This window comes from Musca vetustissima, unplaced genomic scaffold, assembly GCF_032173495.1.
Source record: "Musca vetustissima isolate MV318-11 ecotype Yass unplaced genomic scaffold, APGP_CSIRO_Mvet_v1 utg10386, whole genome shotgun sequence".
NCBI lineage: Eukaryota > Metazoa > Arthropoda > Insecta > Diptera > Muscidae > Musca > Musca vetustissima.
In genome coordinates, this window is record NW_026882216.1 from 19,975 (window position 1) to 39,930 (window position 19,956).

Here is a 19,956-nt window from a genome sequence, read left to right on the forward strand (position 1 = left end):
GTGACCAATAACCAACCAAGCAGCTAGGCTGCCAAACGATTGTAGTCTGGCCCAATGACCAAAAAAAAGAGACAACCAAACCTAAAAAGAAAAAAAAGTGGATTCCTTGGGCAACAATTGAATGTGAACTAGTTTCAGAACTTTTTTTGGTTTTTTGTGGAATAGAATTCCCAATTTTACGACGCTATCCATTTGATGTTTCTTTTACTGTGATTTTTAAGGCTTAATTCCCCTGTCCTCTTTGTTTCGTTACAGCCTGTTGGCATTTATGCCAAGAAATACGAATGGGCCGCCCGGCCATCCTCAACGCCCAGCGGTGGCCTGCATTTGGATTTACATCCGCCACCAATGCAGATTGGTGGCGACTGTTCGTTGTGGATACGCTCGGCCACATTGGATTTTGATGATGGCCTTTGGGAATGTCAGGTGACGGCAAGTGATTTTACAACACAGGATGCTTTAACCAGTCAACCGGTACGGTTGGTTGTACGTGGTAAGTATGGGCAAATAGCCAGCCTGCCTAGGCAACGATGACGAAGAACAAGTGGCATTACAGGTGGACTGACAACAACAACAGAGACGACAACATATACACAAAGGGATAACAATGACAGTGACAAAAACAACAACAACAAAGACAGCTACAACAAGGACATTGCAACAAATAGATACATCAAGAGACTTTAACTATGCAACAATGGTACACACTCACACACATACATGCATACAAAGCAACGTACTCGTCACAAATCTCCCCAAACAGTTCCCAGTTTTTTGTTGGTGTTGTTTTGTGTACGCAAAACAGTACACATTTAGTTGGACACTTGTCCAAATCGATCGACATGAAACAATGGTTCGATGGTCCGGCATCGGCTTTGTTTGAGAAGGACAATTTGAACTGTTTTATGGTTTCTGGTTTGGTTGGCTGACCATTTCACCGTTTCTTTTGTGACGATTTTGAAGCATTAGGAAAGGAAACAAAGCATGGGCAAGGATTTACGATGGATTTTATAAGGATATTTACTACCACGAGTGATATAAAAGTATTGAAAAAACACCTGGAATTTTTGTTTTTAATGACCTACGGAGGATTGAGTTTTTAAAGAATATTTTATCAAGGACTAACAGGACAAATATTATTTTAAGCAAGAAAAAATATTATTAAAAAAATATTTTTTAAGAATATTTTTTTAGGTACTAACCTATGACGTGAATATTTTAAAGAATATTTTTTCCAGGACTTACAGAAGGCTTGGATTTTTATTGAATGTTTTTTCAAAAATTTACAGAAGTCATGAATTTTTTGCAAATACTTACAGAAGGTCTGGATTTTTTCAAATACCAGTTTTTTGACCACAGAAGACCTGGTTTTTTTCAAAAACCACAGAAGGAGATGGTCTGGTTTTTTTTAAAGAATATTTTATCAAGAACTAACAGAAGTCGTTGATTTTTTAAGGACTAGTAGATGGCGTGGATTTTTAAGGAACATTTTGTTAAAAAAATACAATAGGTGAGCATTTTTTAAAAAAATAGTTTTATATGTGGGAGCTATATCTAAATCTGAACCGATTTTTCCCAATTTCAATAGGGTTCTTCCTTGGGCCAAATAGATCAGCTGTGCCAAATTTCATTCAATTCGGATCATAAATGCGACCTGTACTTTGTTCACAATTTAACATGGACAGACAGATAGGCGGACGGACATGCATAAATCGACTTTAAAAAGTGATTCTATACATATTCTCAAAAGGAACCATGTGTCTATCTCGTTTCCTTTTGCTTGTTACAAACATATGCAGAAAGACATAATACCCTGTACCACAGAGTGGTGAAGGGCATAAAACGTAATACGTGCAATGAAATAAATACCAAGACAACCTTAATTAATTTTCTAAATCTCAAAACTAAATGCCAAAGTAAAATAATCCCAACCACAAATACCATGACAGCAGTCATTACTTATCTTCCAGATGCATCACAGGAAAGTAGATTGCTTTTCTTTTTCTTGTTTTTGTGGCCTTATAGTTGCTACAAAAGTTGAATAGCTTTAATTGAAAGAGAAAACATTCGAACACATAGACATTCATACAAATATAATAGCTCCCAGATATATTTCATCGATATAGAATCTAAAGCACACTCACGCACATAGAATATACATTTGTTTCGGTATAATAGTCGTTGGTATTTATAAAAGCCAATGCCAAAGAAAATGCATTTATAAATGCAGCTGATGCCAAGAGAAGGATGTGTTTTCAATACGAAGAACAGTGGGTGCTGGAGTAATAAGTGTTGCACAGATATAGATATACCGGATTAAATTACATGGTGTCAAAACACCCATGATCACATGTGATATATACATTTATTATTTCTCACCATAATAAGGAAAATACCTCAAGAACCAAACCAAAGACATTTTCACCTTTTTATCATATTATCGAAGTCAGCCTAATAGTTTGTGCATTGGCTAGCGATCACAGAATTGCCAGCTGTAAAGCAATCACACGGTGCGTGTCCACGCTGCAAACACATATTGTCATCTAGTGGCAATTTTCTAAACTAAGATATAATGTGGAACCATCTTGATCGAATCGCCATATTCTACCTACGTCATCACTACTACTAGATTTTTAAATTTAGAATCTAGTCCAAACCGATATTTCAATGAAGCACAAGTTTGATATTATCACAGTTTATATTCCCTTTTTGCTGGGAATATAATTTATCCAAAATTATTCAAACGAGTGAATCTATCGGCTATTGTTGGCAATAAGGGAAATACCCCACAAACCAAACCAAAGACATCTTCACCTTTTTATCATATTATCGAAGTCAGCCTAATAGTTTGTGCCTTGGCTAGCGATCACAGAATTGCCAACTGTAAAGCAATCACACGGTGCGTGTCCACGCTGCAAACACATAGTGTCATCTAGTGGCAATTTTCTGAACTAAAATATAATGTGAAACCATCTTGATCGAATCGCCATATTCTACCTACGTCATCACTACTGCTAGATTTTTCAATGAAGCACAAGTTTGATATTATCAAAGTTTATATTCCCTTTTTGCTGAGAATATAATTTATCCGCAATTATTCAACAATGTGAATCTATCGGCTATTGTTGGCAACATTTTTCCCCCGGAAGAAATGTGGATCAGTGCTACAAAATGTGGATCAGTGCTATAATTCTGTGAACACCCAATCAATATGCCTAAGATTATATTTTTATACCCTCCACCATAGTATGGAGGCTATATTAATTTTGTCATTCCGTTTGTAACTCATGGAAATATTCATTTCCGGGTAAAATTCTAAGACGATCTATCCATGTCCGTCCGTCCGTCTGTTGTAATCACGCTATCTTCTGAAGGAATTGAGATAGGGTGCTGAAATGTTGCATAGGGTTGTATTTTATCTGCAGGCAGGTCAAGTTCGAAGATGGGATATATCGGTCCACGTTTAGGCATAGTTCCCATATAAGGGTACCCGCCAAATTTCGGTACTTTGGGGTTCTTGAGCGCGTTTTCAGCCGAATTCGCTGAAATTTGGTACATTGGGTTCTTATTGTGTACTAAATGTCTCCACAAAAAATTATAATTATAGGTCCACTTTTTCTGGTAGCCCCCATATAACGGTACCTCCTAATTTCCAGTATTTTGGGGTATTGGTCGTATTTTTTCACCGACTTGGCTGTAATTTAGTGTTTTGAGTTCTTAATAGGTATCAAATCTCTCCACAAAAAAATTATGAATATAGGTCAATTTTTTCGGGTAGCCCCCATATAAAGGTACCCCCAATTTTCGGTATTTTGGGGTTCTTGAGCGCGTTTTTCAGCCGAATTCGCTGAAATTTGCTACATTGGGTTCTTATTGGGTACTAAATGTCTCCACAAAAAATTATAATTATAGGTCCACTTTTTCTGGTAGCCCTCATATAACGGTACCTCCCAATTTTCAGTATTTTAGGGGTTTTTGTCGTATTTTTCCGCCGAATTAGCTGTAATTTAGTATTTTGAGTTATTAAAAGTTGCAAAATCTCTCAAAAAAAAAAAAATTATGAATATAGGTCCATTTTTTCGGATAGCCCCCATATAAGGGTACCCCCAATTTTCGGTATTTATGGGTCCTTCAGCGCGTTTATTTTTTAATATTCGCCCCCCTTTTTAGGGTAGGCCCCATATAAGCCCCTTTTTTATATTAAAATAGTTATTTGATTTGTTCCGCGTTTTGAGTTTGGTTCGAAGACTCTATTGTAATCATTTCACCTGCGGAGGATAGCGAGATAAAAAATTAGAACGTATGGTTCGATAATGAACTATAGCCGTATTTAGACCTAGTCCCTGTGTGGAGGTTTCCCCATCTTCGAATTTGAATTATCAATTAACATTTTCTAAAATTTGTATCATGGTTTACATAATACGTTTTTAGAAATGTCGGTATAGGTCCACTTTTCGGTATGTTCCATATATTTTCATTTCTAGTACCTGTCAGTATATCTATGGTGGAGGGTATCAAAAGTTCGCCCCGGCCGAACTTAATGCTTTTTCACTTGTTTTTATTATTTTCAGACCACAGTGCACATCATCCGTATTTATGGGATATAACAACAAAAATCCCCTTCTAATCCTTCTTGAAAAAATTCTTGAATTGAATTCAGGGTTTACTGTTGTTCCATTTTTTGGTTTTGTATCTGTTTATGTGTGTGTGCTAGTTTTTAACACACTTCTATGTTTGTTAAACACGTATCATCTGCTGTAGAACCGCAGGTAATCAGACACCTTGATATTTTGTAAAAATTACAAAATCTTATTAGAGTTTGTATTTAGGTGAGTGTATGTGTGCAAGCGATTTTCAACAAATCTCATACAATATAAACCCTGATTAAGCATGAACATTTTTCTACTTCGTTGTATAGAAGAAAATCATTTTTATTTCACAAATGATGTAACTGAGATATAAATGTGTTTGTGTACTTTGGGTCTTAAGACAAAGGATAAGCCAAACCTAATTGCACACACATGCAGAAATACATATACATATGTATAAAAGCGAAAAACCATAACCCTAAGTGATGAGTAAAAATTTTCCCAGAATATCAAAGAAGAAACACATAAAAGTCAACGAAATAGATATCCTTTTTATCCAAAATCCTCACATCTCTCCGGACCACACATACATGTAGAAGGAAACCCCAAAATGTCTAGTTGTCTAATTGGATATGGTATATACGTATGTTAAGAGTTGTGTTATTCTGCATTGTCTTGATGGTGTTTCTCGGATGCATACAGACACACACACACATGTGTGTGTTTACTCCTTTGGTTATGTGTCATGTACAACAATAACACCGAAGAACAACCATTGTTTTATGGTTAGATGCAACTGTCAGTCCTTTGCTCGCTGAATCTCTCCCTTTCTCTGTTAACCCTTAATTCACCCTCCCCAAGATTCATCTTTTCTTCCACTGACAATTTGTGTCAGCGGGCATTAAGGTAAGGTAATGGCCAGATGCCACAATCGCATTGATAATGATTCGCCTTTGTTCTCCTTTGCGGAATCTGTAAGACAGGTTTTCATTCATGCTCTAAACTCATTAAAGTTCGGGTGGATTTGATAGTGATTGTTGTGATACCTGCCGCAACCAATGTATACGCATCATAGATTAGAGCTAAGCTGTACACCTGTGACAAAAGGAACAGTGATTGCACCATTCGAAAATAGGAAGAATGACAGATACACCACAAGTTAAAACAATGTTATGATCGCCCTGCACGAAACTTTTGTGGTGGAGAATCAAACTACCTAATGGAAAAAGCACATGGGCCATCAAAATGTATATAAAGGGGCTAAATTTTGGGAGGATCATTATGTTGAGACTACATCTTATTACGAACCTATACCTCCATTTTTTAGGACGACAGGTATTTATATACCGACAATGAGGGTGCTGTTAAATGGGAGATTCAGCAAAAAGTGGACCATCAATCATCAAAAACCGTACAATTTTATATACATGTGATGTCAAAGCATATTAAAAAGTATTTTACGAATAAATGACAAATTTCTTCGAAGAAGTGATTTGACTCACCAAAACCCCCAAATTTTACGCAAATTTCAAAAGATGACCTTACATTTTCGATTTCATATCGAGCTAAACCAAAAAAGCGACATCTTCACTTTTTTAACATTGTTATGGAAGTCATTTTTGTAGTTTGTGGCTTTGCTATCGATCACAGAATTGTAAACTGTAATTCAATCATATGGTTCATGTCCATGCTACATACGTGCAGCACCATCCAACGGCAATTGTCTCAACTAAGATATAATATAATAATACCACTTTTGAAAGAATTTCCATATTGTCCCTACTATCGTACAATAAATGTATGGAAATCACTAAATATTGATGAAATTAATATTGAATGGACTAACAGCGCTAGGATCAATGGGATGAGTAGACGAGGAAGATCACTATTAATATTTTAATGTTCGGATAAATAGTTGGTTGTAAATGGTACAAAATATTTTTGGAATTGATATTACGTGCAAAATGAAATCTAAAATATTAAAATGAAATATTTGGGTTTTGAGCTCTGGAGGTGGTTTAGATAATTCTACTATTTGTTTGGTTTTTGGGTTGAAGAATAAGTGTACGACATTTTGTTTATAATACTGAATTTAGTACAACTGATATTAAGTAATCGAGTAGAGATATGGATCAATTCTGTGGCGTGCAGCTTACAGGCTAAGGACATTTTTCTATAGGATAGAAAATAATGTATTTAGGTAATCTTGGAAAACTTTTTTCTATAGAGGACAGAGACACCAAAAAAACAAAAACATGAAAAAAATTGTAAACATAGGTTCCTCACCCATTAATAGGCATTTTTATTGTTATAGGTGCATTTTCCAACCGAAGCTACTGTACTTTAGCATTTGGGATTTTAAGGTGTAGAACATTTTTGATATAAAAGATCCACCTAATTTTTGCTATTTGAAATGTTTTTGCCACATTTTGTAAAAAAAACATATTTTTTGTTATTTGAGTTTTGCCTTGTAAGGGCAGTGATCATTTGATGGTAATTTTTAAGTGATTATTTATACTCCTTCGAGTCGAGCTTAATGATCTAAGTTTTGCAATGAAAAGGAAAGCCAGGAGAAAAACCTACGTACCCACCATTATGCGACGCGTTTCGCCGTTGGTTAAGCGGCTCATCAGGCATATTGGTCTATGAGGCTTTACAAATGTCGTATGTTGATAACTTGTATTTATTCCGCCCAGATGCGAAACTTGCATATGCGAATTAAATTCAAAATTGTCAAAGTTCGACATTTGTCTTCATTCTAGAAACAGTCCTTTTCAAAGCAGATTTTTGTTGTAGCGATGGATAATTAATCCACACACCTACAATTGCTTCCATGGTATACACATGTTTTTGCGCAACCGTTTTGGAAGTGTGTTGATGGCTCAGAACGTTAAGTGGTCTTGGCAACATTTGTGTTGCTCCGAGGACCGAAGTTCGAGCCCGTTCTCAGCTTGAATTAATTTTTGTTATTTGAGTTTTGCCTTGTAAGGGCAGTGATCATTTGAAGGTAATTTTTAAGTGATTATTTATTCTCTTTCATATTTGTAGACAAATTTCAATATGGTCCATGTTTTGAGAATCCCACAATAGCCACAATTTTTCCCACCGAATGCAAAATTGTGGGATCAATGTTCAATATAGATCTTTGTGTTGACATAGCCTCCATATAAAGGCCCATGCCCAGTTCGCGGCATTTTAAAGGTTTCAGCCACATTGTTTCCATCGAAGTTCCTGTAATTTTACATTCTTCCATATTTTCAAAATTTTAGACGGGATATTGAAGGGTTAAACACATCTTTGCTTAACATTTTCGATATGGGTTCTGTGTTAACACAGCCATGCCAAATGCAAATGTTCCGTTTAATTTTCGGTAGGTTCAAGTTCATACTACAGTATTCCATCCTGAGGTCCTGTATTGAGTTATATTTTTTTTTTCAAAAAAATGACAGAACTGGTTAATTTCATAAATTATTATTATTTAAAATATACTTATTTCCTCTTTGGAGTCGACGTCAATGATCGAAGTTTTGCAATGAAAAGGAAAGCCAGGAGAAGAACCTACGCACCCACCATTATGCAATGCGTTGCGCCGTTGGTTAAGCGGCTCATCAGGCATATTGGGCTATGTAGCTTTACAAAGGTCGGATGTTGATAAGTTGTTTTTATGTCGCAGGTGATGCGAAATTGCAACTGCGAATTACATTCAAATTTGTCAAGTTTCGATATTTGTATTCTTTATTGCAGCGATGGATAATTAATCCACACACAGTTGCATACATGTTATACAGCGTTGCCCATATTCGACGGACCCATCTGGCAACGACATAACATTTGACAGAGATGTCACATCGCTTAATGACATACCGCGTTTGAAGCGTCAGTCCAAGCAGATTTTTAACATGAACCAATACACGCCACGCGAGCCCTCTGAAATAGTTGAAATTTACATTCAACTGAAGAAGTCAATAGTGAAAACTCAACGTGCTTTTAAAACATTAAAAAATGTGAGAAGTGCGCCTTCTAAGAACACCATTAAGCGTTTATACGAACCATTTTCTTTCTAATCCGAAGAGCCATATAAAAATCGACCAAGGCGATCAGCCGACAATATCGCTGCCGTAGGAGCCAGCGTTGAGAGGTCCCCAAGAACATCCCAAACACGCCGTTCTCAGCAGTTGGGCATGGCTCGGTCCACTTTACAACGGATTATTCGCATTGATTTGCATTTGTTGCCGTACAAAATTCAATTGACGCAAAGAATGTTGCCTGCGGACAAGCCTCGTCGATTGGAATGGACCACAAAGAGTCATCGAAATGGCCGAAGATGACGAGCAATTTTGGAACAAAATTATCATGTCCGATGAAGCCCATTTCACATTGAATGGGACCGTAAATAAGCAAAATTGGCGTTTTTACGCCACTGAAGAAGTGCCTCTTCATGACGAAAAAGTCACAGTTTGTTGCGGTGTTAGTGCGAATACGGCCATTGGGCCGTTTTTCTTCCAAAATGAAAATGGCCATGCTGTTACCATCAATCAGGAGCGTTATCGCGACATGATGACCAATTTTTTGATGCCAATTATTCGTCGAATGCGTATGAGGCAGTTGTGGTTTCAACAAGACGGCGCTCCAACGCACACAAGTTGCATAACAATCGATTTTCTGAAGAATTTGTTTCCGGGCCGTTTGATGTCGAAAAGTGGTGATTTGGAATGGCCACCGCGTTCGCCCGATTTGACGCCGCCTGACTTCTTCTTGTGGGGATATTTGAAGTCAAAGGTTTACGTTAACAAGCCAAGGACCGCAGAAGAGCTCAAGTACAACATTCGTGAAGAAATAGCCGCTATTCCGGCCAAAATGTTGGCAAAAACGATGGAAAATGGATATCATATTCAAAAATTGATGTAAACAAATCTACTTGGAACGAATTAAATGATTAACATTGTCAACCGCCAAATTTTTATTTTTTTTCTTTAATTTAAAAAAAAGTGGGTCCGTCGAATATGGGCAACCATGTACACGTTTTGTTTGGCGAACGCTAAGTGGTTTGGCAGCATTTTGTTGCTCTGGGACCTAGGCCGTGCTGAGGCTGTAAGGGCGATGATCATTTGAATGAGTTTTAAAGTCAGTTTTTTCCTATTTCGTGTCGAGTTTAATGATAGAAGTTTAGCAATGAAAAGGAATGTCAGGAAAAGTACCTATGCACCCACCATTATGCAACGCGTTTCGCCGTTGTATTATCTGATGATTTAAAAGACACTTTTCGGTTCTTATGCCTCATTTTAATTATGAAATTGACCTACACTACATGAAATTGACCTACACACTTTATGAAATTGACCTACACACTTTAAAACCTACGTTTGCCCAATAGAGACCAAATTTTGTGATTAGCTCCGACAATGTAATTTCGTTCCATTTTTAAACCCTTCACCACACTGTGGTACAGGGTATTATGTCTTTGTGCATATGTTTGTAACAGGCAAAAATAATCGAGATAGACCCATGGTTCCTTTTGAGAATATGCATAGAATCACTTTCTGAGTCGATTTATGCATGTCCGTCTGTCCATGTTAAATTGTAAACAAAGTTCAGGTCGCATTTATTATCCGAATTGGATGAAATTTAGCAGAAGTCACTTATTTGGCCCAAGGATGAACCCTATTGAAATTGGGAAAAAAGGTTCAATCTTTCGATTTGCACGAAATTTGGCATAGCGTACTGTATTAAGTCTAGAATGATGTGTGCAAAGTTTCGTGATAATCGGTTCAGATTTAAATATAGCTCCCGTATATATCTTCGTCCGATTTAAGGTAAATGTTGTCCCAAAGTCCCTATATATCATTCGATTTGCATGAACTTTGGCGTAGCGTACTGAATTAAGACAAGAATGATGTGTGCAAAGTTTCGTGAAAATCCGTTCATAATTAGATATAGCTCCCATATATAGTTTCGCCGGATTTAAGGTAAATAGTCCACTAAAGTCCCTATATATCTTTCGATTTGTACGAAATTCGGCACAGTGTAATGAATAAGGTCTAGAATGATATATGTTAAATTTCGTGAAAATCGGTTTAGATTTAGATGTAGCTCCCATATATATTTTCATCCGATTTAAGGTAATTGATGCATCAAAGACCATATGTATCATTCGATTTCCACGAAATTTGGCATAGCGTACGGAATTGCGTCTATATTTATGTATGCTAAGTTTCATGAAAATCGGTTCAGATTTAGATAAATTTCCCATATACACATTTTCGCCAGATTTTAAGTAAATGGTGCACCAAAGTCCCTGGAAATCTTTTCATTTGCTCGAATTTTGGCATAGCGTACTGAAGTCTAGAATGATATTTGCAAAGTTTCGTGAAAATCGGTTCAGATTTAGATATAGCTCCCATATATATGTATATATATATATATATATATATATATATCCGATTTTATGTAATTGGTGCACCAAAGTCTCTATATACCTTTCGATTTGCACGAATTTTGGTATAGGGTACTGAATTAAGTCTAGAATGATGTTGCTAAGCTTCGTGAAAATATCCAAAGCTAGGCCGATTGACACATCGTACTGAAGTAATATAAATTAGTCTCTGGCAAGTTTCCCTGACATCGGTTCAGATATAGATATTTACAAACACGCGGCGTCTGTTAGGATACATATGTACAATATACCCAAAGTGGTGAAGGGTATCACATAGTCGGCCCAGTCCGACTTCACTACTTTCCTTACTGGTTATAAATGAACTAAGTCTGTCTGATTTAGAAGAAATGGTGAAAAGATACCGAATATCATGTATATGCATTGATTGAAGTCGGTTCATATGTAGATATGACCACATACTTAATTCCGCTTTTACCAGGGTTGACTAAAGATGTTACATCTATCCGATCCACAGGGTATACCCAAAGTGGCGTTGAGAATTATATAGTCTGCCCAGTCCCACATTGATCCTTTCCTTGCGGGTTATAAACTGAGTTTGATCTTTTTATGTCAAAACCTGTCCTAAATAAACCTAACCTTAATTCACAGCCAACCAAAAATTAGGTTTCAGCCTTATCTGGCACGAATTTTGACAATCCTTGCATCCGTAGCCCAGGCACGATACCAAATATTGTTAAAAATAAAAATCTACTGACCACCACTGTTTAAACTATTGCCATTATTTAAACAAGCTACAACTAATGATGATGATGCCGACGACGATGACGATAGCAATGCTATTACTGATTGCTATGCTGTTCTCCTTTCACTAAAATTTAACCAGAATAATTTTCTGCTTCATCTAATGATGTTGGTGGTATTCCACTAATGTACCTTATCTTTGGCTCCACTGGCCGAACAATGATGTCCATGATGATGATGATGATCACTGAAAAATAGTTAATGTACTTGAGGGGGAGGTGGTGGAAAACGTGTGCCAAGGATACAGAGGGAGTTATAATGTACGTGCCTGCGTGTCAGGACTCAAGCTTTAGTTTAATTAGAATGCATAACAAGCCACTAAAACCAAAAATGTTACCACATAGCAAGCACACCACCCCAACCGAAGCTCAGAATGCAGAACAAAAAGAAGTAGTGTGTGTGTATCAGAGAGGGAGAAAGAGAGGGAGGGAAGATGTCAGCTACAAAAGTAGGTTCCCACCCTTACCCCTGCCTATTCTGACTTTGATGCTGAAACCTAAAATGTCATTCATTTATCCCAGACCATTGAGTATCATTGCACTCTGGCTAACTGGCTGGTTGTCTGACACACATCCCATGGTTCATTGGTTGCTCGGATGATGGTGCAGAGACAGGGGCAAAGGTTGTCCACTGCAACTACATTTGCCGAGTTGACATTAGTTTAGATTTAGATTTTACCTTGGCTAAAAATAATATACATGGACGTGAAGCACGTCTTGAGGAAACCGGAAATGCATGACATCAATTTTAATTCTTTCATTGTTATCATGTCGTGCTCGTGTCCTTGTTCTGCTTCATCTTGTTCTTGTTCTCCATCAAAGGTTGTCTATTTTCCTTGCAATTTGTACCATTGTTGCAACAACAACAACAACACGAACAATTTTCTTGTAAGTTTTACTGTAGTCTATTTAACTTTCTTTTGCTTGGCAGACCCAATTCAATTCTGCAATTCTAAGTTTTATTTCTTTGGAACTTTAACCGCTAATGATTTCCCTCCGCATCCTCTTCCGACTCATCTTCGCATTCATTTAAATCGTTTTCTTTGTGTGTACTAAATGTTTGTTGTTATCCCCCCTTTGTGTTTTTTCTTGTTTACTTGCAGTTGCACCACAACGACCACGCTTGGAATATGAGGGCGCCCATGTACCGCCTGGCCATAACATTACCGTGGACGCTGGCTCCTTGGCCACAGTTAAGTGTGTCTCCCACTATGGCAATCCACCTGCAACACTTAAGTGGTTTCTGGGTAAGTTTTGTTGTTTTTTTTTTTTTTTTTTGTAATTTTATTTTTTTTTATTTTCTACTTAATTTGAAGTCCCTACCCCTTATGTTGCTCTGTGACCACAACCTCTCCCTGGAGGTTTATGGCTCATTTCATCAAAATTGTTGTAATGCGTTTTAATGTTTAGTTTCTTGGAATGCCAGCAGTTCCAGTGTGATTATCTGTAATTGTTTTAATATCCAAGACATAGCATTGTGTCTAAAACAAAGGTGGAGGTACCGGAGGATGAGAGTAGTTCGTGGAGAAACTGTCTCAAATACACGTATTGTGTTACATAAGAAGTTGTTGGTTGGGTTGGAGTTGGGGGAGGTATTTACGGTTTAAAACGCTTTAGGTTGCCATGTAACAACATTGGCTTATGGTTACTTTGGTAATTTGTATAGGAATTATTTAATTACACTTTGCAGGAAATCTGAGCATAATTGGTATAGGATTTTTTTTATTTAAAAAATAAAAAATGGAGATAATGGGTTAAAGTATTTAAAAATATGATAATAGTTTAAATTTCCGATTAAGAAATCTAAATGTGTCAAAAATTAGAATTTTTTGAAAAAAATTATTTAACTTTTGGAAAAAAATTCAAAAAATAGGTAATTTTGTTGAAGATATCCTGTAAAAAACGAATAAACAATTATCAAGTGAAAAAACGTTAAGTTCGGCCGGGCCGAACTTTGGATGCCCTCCACCATAGATATACTGACAGATACTAAAAATGAAAATATAGGGAACATACCAAAAAGTGGACCTATACCAACATTTCTAAAAACGGATTATGTAAACCTTAATACAAATTTCAGAAATTTATTTAAAATTTATTTATAATGAATAATTATACTCTCATCATTATGGCTAATGAGGGTGTATACACTTTAACACGGCGAAAATGTGCCTCAATGTGGCTCTAGACCCCATGTTTCTTTGGACCAAATCCGTTTCAGAATATTTAGATATCATCCAAATTTTGCCCATCTTATTATTTCTCCAAACTTAGTTCGAAAATCGGTCCACTCCTTCTGGAACCTCCACACAGAGACTAGGTCTAAATGCTATAGCCGCATTTAGACCTAGTCTCTGTGTTCATTATCGAACCGATGGGGAAAATCGGTCCACTCCTTCTGCAACCTCCACACAGAGACTAGGTCTAAATGCGGCTATAGTTCATTATCGAACCTTACGTTCTAATTTTTTATCTCGCTATCCTCCGCACGTGAAATTATTACAACAGTGTTTTAGAACCAAACTCAAAACGCGGAACAAATCAGATAACTATTTTAATATAAAAAAGGGGGTTATATGGGGACTACCGCAAAAAGGGGACGAATATTAAAAATTTTTGGTAGGGAGATTTGCTACCATATACGACTACAAAATACCAAATTGCAGCAAATTCGATTGAAAAACGCGATCAAGAACCCCCAAATGGGGGCTATCCGAAAAAATGGACCTATATTTATAAGTTTTTGTGGAGATATTTTCTACGCAATAAGAACTCAAAGTACCAAATTTCATCGAATTCAGTTGAAAAACGCGATCAAGAACCGCAAAATACCGAAAATCGGGGGTACCCTTATATGATGGCCACCCGAAAATAATTTTTTGTGGAGACATTTGATACCCAAAAAGAAACAAAGTAGTAAATTACAGCCAAATTCGGTGAAAAAATGCGGTCAAAACCCCCCAAAACTGAAAATTGGGAGGTACCGTTGTATGGGGGCTACCAGAAAAAGTGGACCTAAAGTTAAAATTTTTAGTTGGGAAAGTTGGTATCCAAAAAGAACCCATTTTACCAAATTTCAGCGAATTTGATTGAAAAACACGCTCAAGAACCCCAACATACTGAAAATTTGGGGGTACCCTTATATGGGAGGTATGCCTAAACGTGGACCGATATAGCCCATCTTCGAACTTGACCTGCCTGCAGATAAAAGACGGCTCTATGCAAAATTTTGGCATTCTATCTCAATTCGTTTAGACGCTAGAGTGAGTACAACAGACAGACGGACATGCTTCGATCGTCATAGAATTTTACGCTGATCAAGAATATATATACTTTATAGGGTCGGAAATTATTATTTCTATGCGCTACAAATGGAAAAACAAAACTAATATACCCTCCATACTATGGTAGAGGGTATAAAAACGTTGTTCAGGCCGAGTCGAATTTTTTATGCCCTCCACAAGAGGGGGACATTCAATACGCCAATAGGAAGCGAGGTTAAAATATAGGACTAGGGTCTGGAACATACAGAAAATGATGCTAGGCCATTGTATAGGAATAATGTAGAGACATGAAATTATATCGAAGATGCTATGTGAAGAAGTTGTTCGCCTACCAATGTACCAGAAAAATCTATCGATATTTTACTGTAATCCAATATGTATGTATTTCAATATATTAAGTAAAAATTCTTTACTCTGAAGAACAGTCCGAATTATTTTCTAAAAACATAAAAACCTTACTTACTCACTTAGAGAGAGAAAATTTGTTCCATTAGCCGAGCTTAGAAAAGATTTCCAGACGCGGCGGTCTTGTGTACAGCTCTTCCAAATTGAAAGACCATGTTGCGAATCGTTGTCTTCCACCATCGAATTCGTGGCTCCCCTTCTGCGTGAACCATCAGTTGGATCGTTTTGAGCTGGGGCATCCTCATCCATTCTCACAACATGACGATACGTCTGACTATGTCGATGTCCGCGAATAGATTGTACAACTCATGATTTATTCCATGTCGATATTCACCGGCCCATAGATTTTTCGGAGAATTTTTGTCTCAAACACTACACGAGCCGCCTCATCGGCCTGCGTAAGTACTCATGCTTCAGATCTATACAACAGCATGGGTAGTATCAGCGTCTTGTAGAGTGTGAGTTTGTTCTGGTGAAATGTGGCCTTAATTTTGAATTGCCAACACTATTATACTCTTGATTTTAAAGCTGATGTTATTAGTTCTGTTCATGGCGATACCGTGGTATATAATATCGTTTACCATCTCGAAGCTGTAGTTTTTAAGTTCCACAGTTGGTCGGAGTCAATTGGACGTTGATATTATCAGCTTGGTATTCTCGCCAACTACTGCAAGATGCATATTGACAGACTCCTTCTTAATTCGATCAAAGGTGGCTGTTACCGCTCGCTATGTACGACCCATTATGTCGATGTCGTCGGCGTAGGCGAGTAAAATGTCCTGTTTGATGTACAAAGTGCCAGATCACACGACAAATTGTCACTTTGTCTGAATCCTTGTTCGGTATTAAAGCGCTCTGAGAAGTCCTTTTCAACATTAACTGCTGACCTTGTGTCTGTTAAAGTTATCCTGCATAGCCGTATTTTGTAGGAATGCCGAACGCAGATATGACATAAAATACCTCTGAACGGATGGGACTGTCGAATGCGACTTTATAGTCGTGGTATAGGTGGAATGTGTCGATGTATATTTCGTGGGTCTTTTCCAGGATTTTGCGCAGAGTGAAAATCTGGTTAATGGTGGATTTGTCAGCACTGAAGCTTAATTGATAACATCCCATAATGTCATTGACGTTCAAACAGTACGCTAGATAGCTTTTTTATGCAATAGGAAGGAGACTTATTCTTCTATAGTTGGCGCATATCGTCTTGTCCGTTTTTACGTAAGGGACACAGGATGCTGAGGTTCCAATCAATGGACATGCATTCCTCTAGCCAAACTGTACTAATAATCTGTGCATGCTCCTGACCAACATCTGACCACCAGTATTGAATAGTTCGGCTGGTAACCCATCGGCACCTGCTTATTTATTATCTTCAGCCAATTGATTGCTATTCTGAACTCATCTTGGCTAGGTGGTTTACACTCTATACAGTCATCTCTTATTGGTTCTGGGGTATCTTCTTAACCGCCACTATTTCATACCAGATCCTCAACACGCTGTCTGTGTCTGTCACCAGGTTTCCATCTTTATTTCTACAAGAGGATGTGCCAGCGCCAAAGCCTTCGGTTTGGTGTTTTACTCGTTGGTAAAATTCCAGACTTCATTCTAACTCCGGTACATCTCGATTTGCTCACGCTCACGTTTTTCTTGTTCCTTCTTCTTTTTTCTGAAAATACGTTTCTCTTATCTCCTTTTCTCCCGGTAATTCTTTATCGCATTACGTGTCGGCAAAAGGAGTTATTTCGTCAATCAGGTGGGTAAGTTGAGCAGAGTATGCTTCTGATATCTGTTGTGTCTGCAACTTTTCGATGTCGAGTTTCCGTTTATATTAGATTGCATCTTTGCTGCTACATTATGACGAGTGCGAAGCTTGGCTGTTATAAGGTAATGGTCCGAATCGATATTCGTTCCTTGGATAGATCGAACTTCTAAAATACCGGATGAATATCTTCCGTCTATCAAAACATGATCAATTTGATTTCTCGTTGCTTGATCAGGAGAAATCCAGGAGGCCTTGTGTATATCGAGATGCTTGAATCTGGTGCTACTAAATACCATGTTTTTTGCTGCCTCGAAGTCTCATGCTGTTGTCGAATGAAGAAACCTTCATGGAGGCTGAATTATCCTACGGTGGGACCCTTCCAAGTTTGCATTAAAATCTCCTAACAGATGTTTAATGCCATAGCATGGCAATGGTCATATGCAGCTTCTAGGCGCTCGTAAAATATATCTTTGGTTTGTTCATATTTGTCTTCCATCGTAGCATGGGCGCAAATAAAACTGATGTAGAAGGACTTCGCTTTTATGCGGATTATAGAAATTTGCTCACCTACAGGGGTTATTTATTCTCTTCTTAGCCATAATTCCGTTAAATGCGTAACCATCTGATTTATTTTCAACGTTGTTGACATTACCTCCTTCTGTACTTTGCTGAAAGCACTATTGTATCGTAGAGCATTACTCTTTGGCCTTTCTGAAATTTTTAGTGCAGTGACCAGATAACAAACCATTGGGTCCTGGGTTCGAAGAAAAGGAACAGAAAGTCTTTCAAAGTGGTTTTTAAATATTGGTAAAAAGAGATGTACATCCCCTACAGATGAAATGCTAAATAAGAATTGTAGCGAGGTATCTCCACCCAGAGAAAAATTGCAACACTAAATAAGCAAGGACACCAACCAATGATCAACGTTTCCACATAAAAGGGGTCTATGATTAGAAACGGTGCAAGGTTTACTCGGCCAACGTATGTCACCTCAGTCCATTATGCTAAAGCATTAAGATTGCTATAAAAACAGCATCCTGTTCAAAATTCAAGAAGGCGTTATTTCTAGGCAACTGTAGATGGTGCCCCCCGCTATCTACGATAGCCAAAAGCCGACTGATCTGATACATTACCCTACACTTTAAATTCATCCGAAGCCCCTCGGCATCAACACATGAAGATAACACAAAATAAGGATTACAGAAGCGGGAACCTCAGGCATGGCACAAAATTCAATAAGACGTGGTTTCTAGGCAACGATAGATGGCAGCACCATCATCTAAGACTGTCGACACGCGGCCAAATCATTTACATAGCTACAATAAAAACAATGATGAACGAAGTTATCACTAGGACTACTAGAGTAAAATTACGGCACTTTGGGAAAGCCCTATGATCCAAGGGGGAGTCATAGCTTTGCGCACCAGTGGCATTTTTTTAATATTTGTAAGTTCAAAGTCCACTGACATATTAATAATCAACCTGGACATCAATAAATGAGGATAACATATAATAGGATTTCCAGGATATAGTGCCACTCAGAGGAAATTGGCAACACTAAATAAGCAAGGATCCCAACCAATGCTCAAAAGTCAAGAAGGCGTTGTTACTAGGCAACGATAGATGGCAGCGTCATCACCAACGAAACCCAAAAGCAGAAAAATCATCTTCTTTGAATAGCAACAATAAATAACGAAACTAACACAAGAAAAAATCGAGTAAGATGATTGTGAAATTCCTATGTTCAGAAGGAAGAGGAGCAGTAGGATTTAACGGAACTTATCGATATTTGTGCTTATTTTGAATTTAAGATTTGTCCTGATAAAAAACAATAAAGTCTATAGCTTTTACCCAAATTAAAGTATAAAAAATTCGCTTACGCGAAGGAGGAAAAAGTCTTCTAAAGTGATTTTCCAATATTTGTACAAAATAGGCTTACATCTTCCTATAGATGAAATGCATACGAAGCTCCCCTGACTTCGAATAACTAAACTTGTCATCAATACATGAGAATGACACAAAATATTTATGACAGGACATATCACAACCCGGAAGAAAAGTGCAGCACTAAATAAGCAAGGATCCCAACCACTGCTCAAATTCAAGGGGACGTTGTTTTAACCCAACGGTAGATGGAAGTCCGATCTTCTAGGACAGATTACAGCAGACCAATCATCTATTTATAAAGAATTTTAAAGTTTTTGATTGGGTTGGTAAAAATCGAAATCGTATTATCCGTCATAATAATTTTTAGCCAAAATGGTGTAGGTTATCATACCGACTTATGTCGAGTCCTTACTGGTTTATCTTCCTTTTTTTAAGATTATCATCAATATTTTTTCTCATTTCATGTTTTTATTTCAGGTGACCAAGAAATCGAACCCATTCACCCGCAAACGAATGCCACCGAACCAGATAATCCTCGCACATGGTCTGCCACATCGGTTGTCCAATTGACAGCAATGCGTGAACGGCATGGTGACATTTTACGTTGCTTGGCTTATCATGAATCGTATACGGCGAAAACGGTGCCCGTCGAAGCCAGACTAGATGTAAAATGTAAGTACACAGCAAATGATAATGGAATAGAAGAAGAAAGAAAAAGGAAAAAATAATTAAAAGAGTAAATTAGAGAGAGATTAGGCGAAAGGGCAACTATGTTATTTTTATACCCTTCACCACACTGTGGTACAGGATATTATGTCTTCGTGCATATGTT

General features: G+C 37.5%; 1 protein-coding gene across 1 annotated transcript; it reads left to right on the forward strand.

Moving 5' to 3' along the window:
* Positions 1–255: 255 nt before the first annotated feature.
* On the forward strand, positions 256–19,796 carry LOC133328446 (uncharacterized; the record flags this gene model as incomplete). The annotated part of the gene is made up of 3 exons (XM_061537015.1): positions 256–493; positions 12,887–13,030; positions 19,602–19,796. Coding segments are annotated over 3 exons (577 nt in total), but the record flags the coding sequence as incomplete, so codon positions are not given.
* Positions 19,797–19,956: the final 160 nt, after the last annotated feature.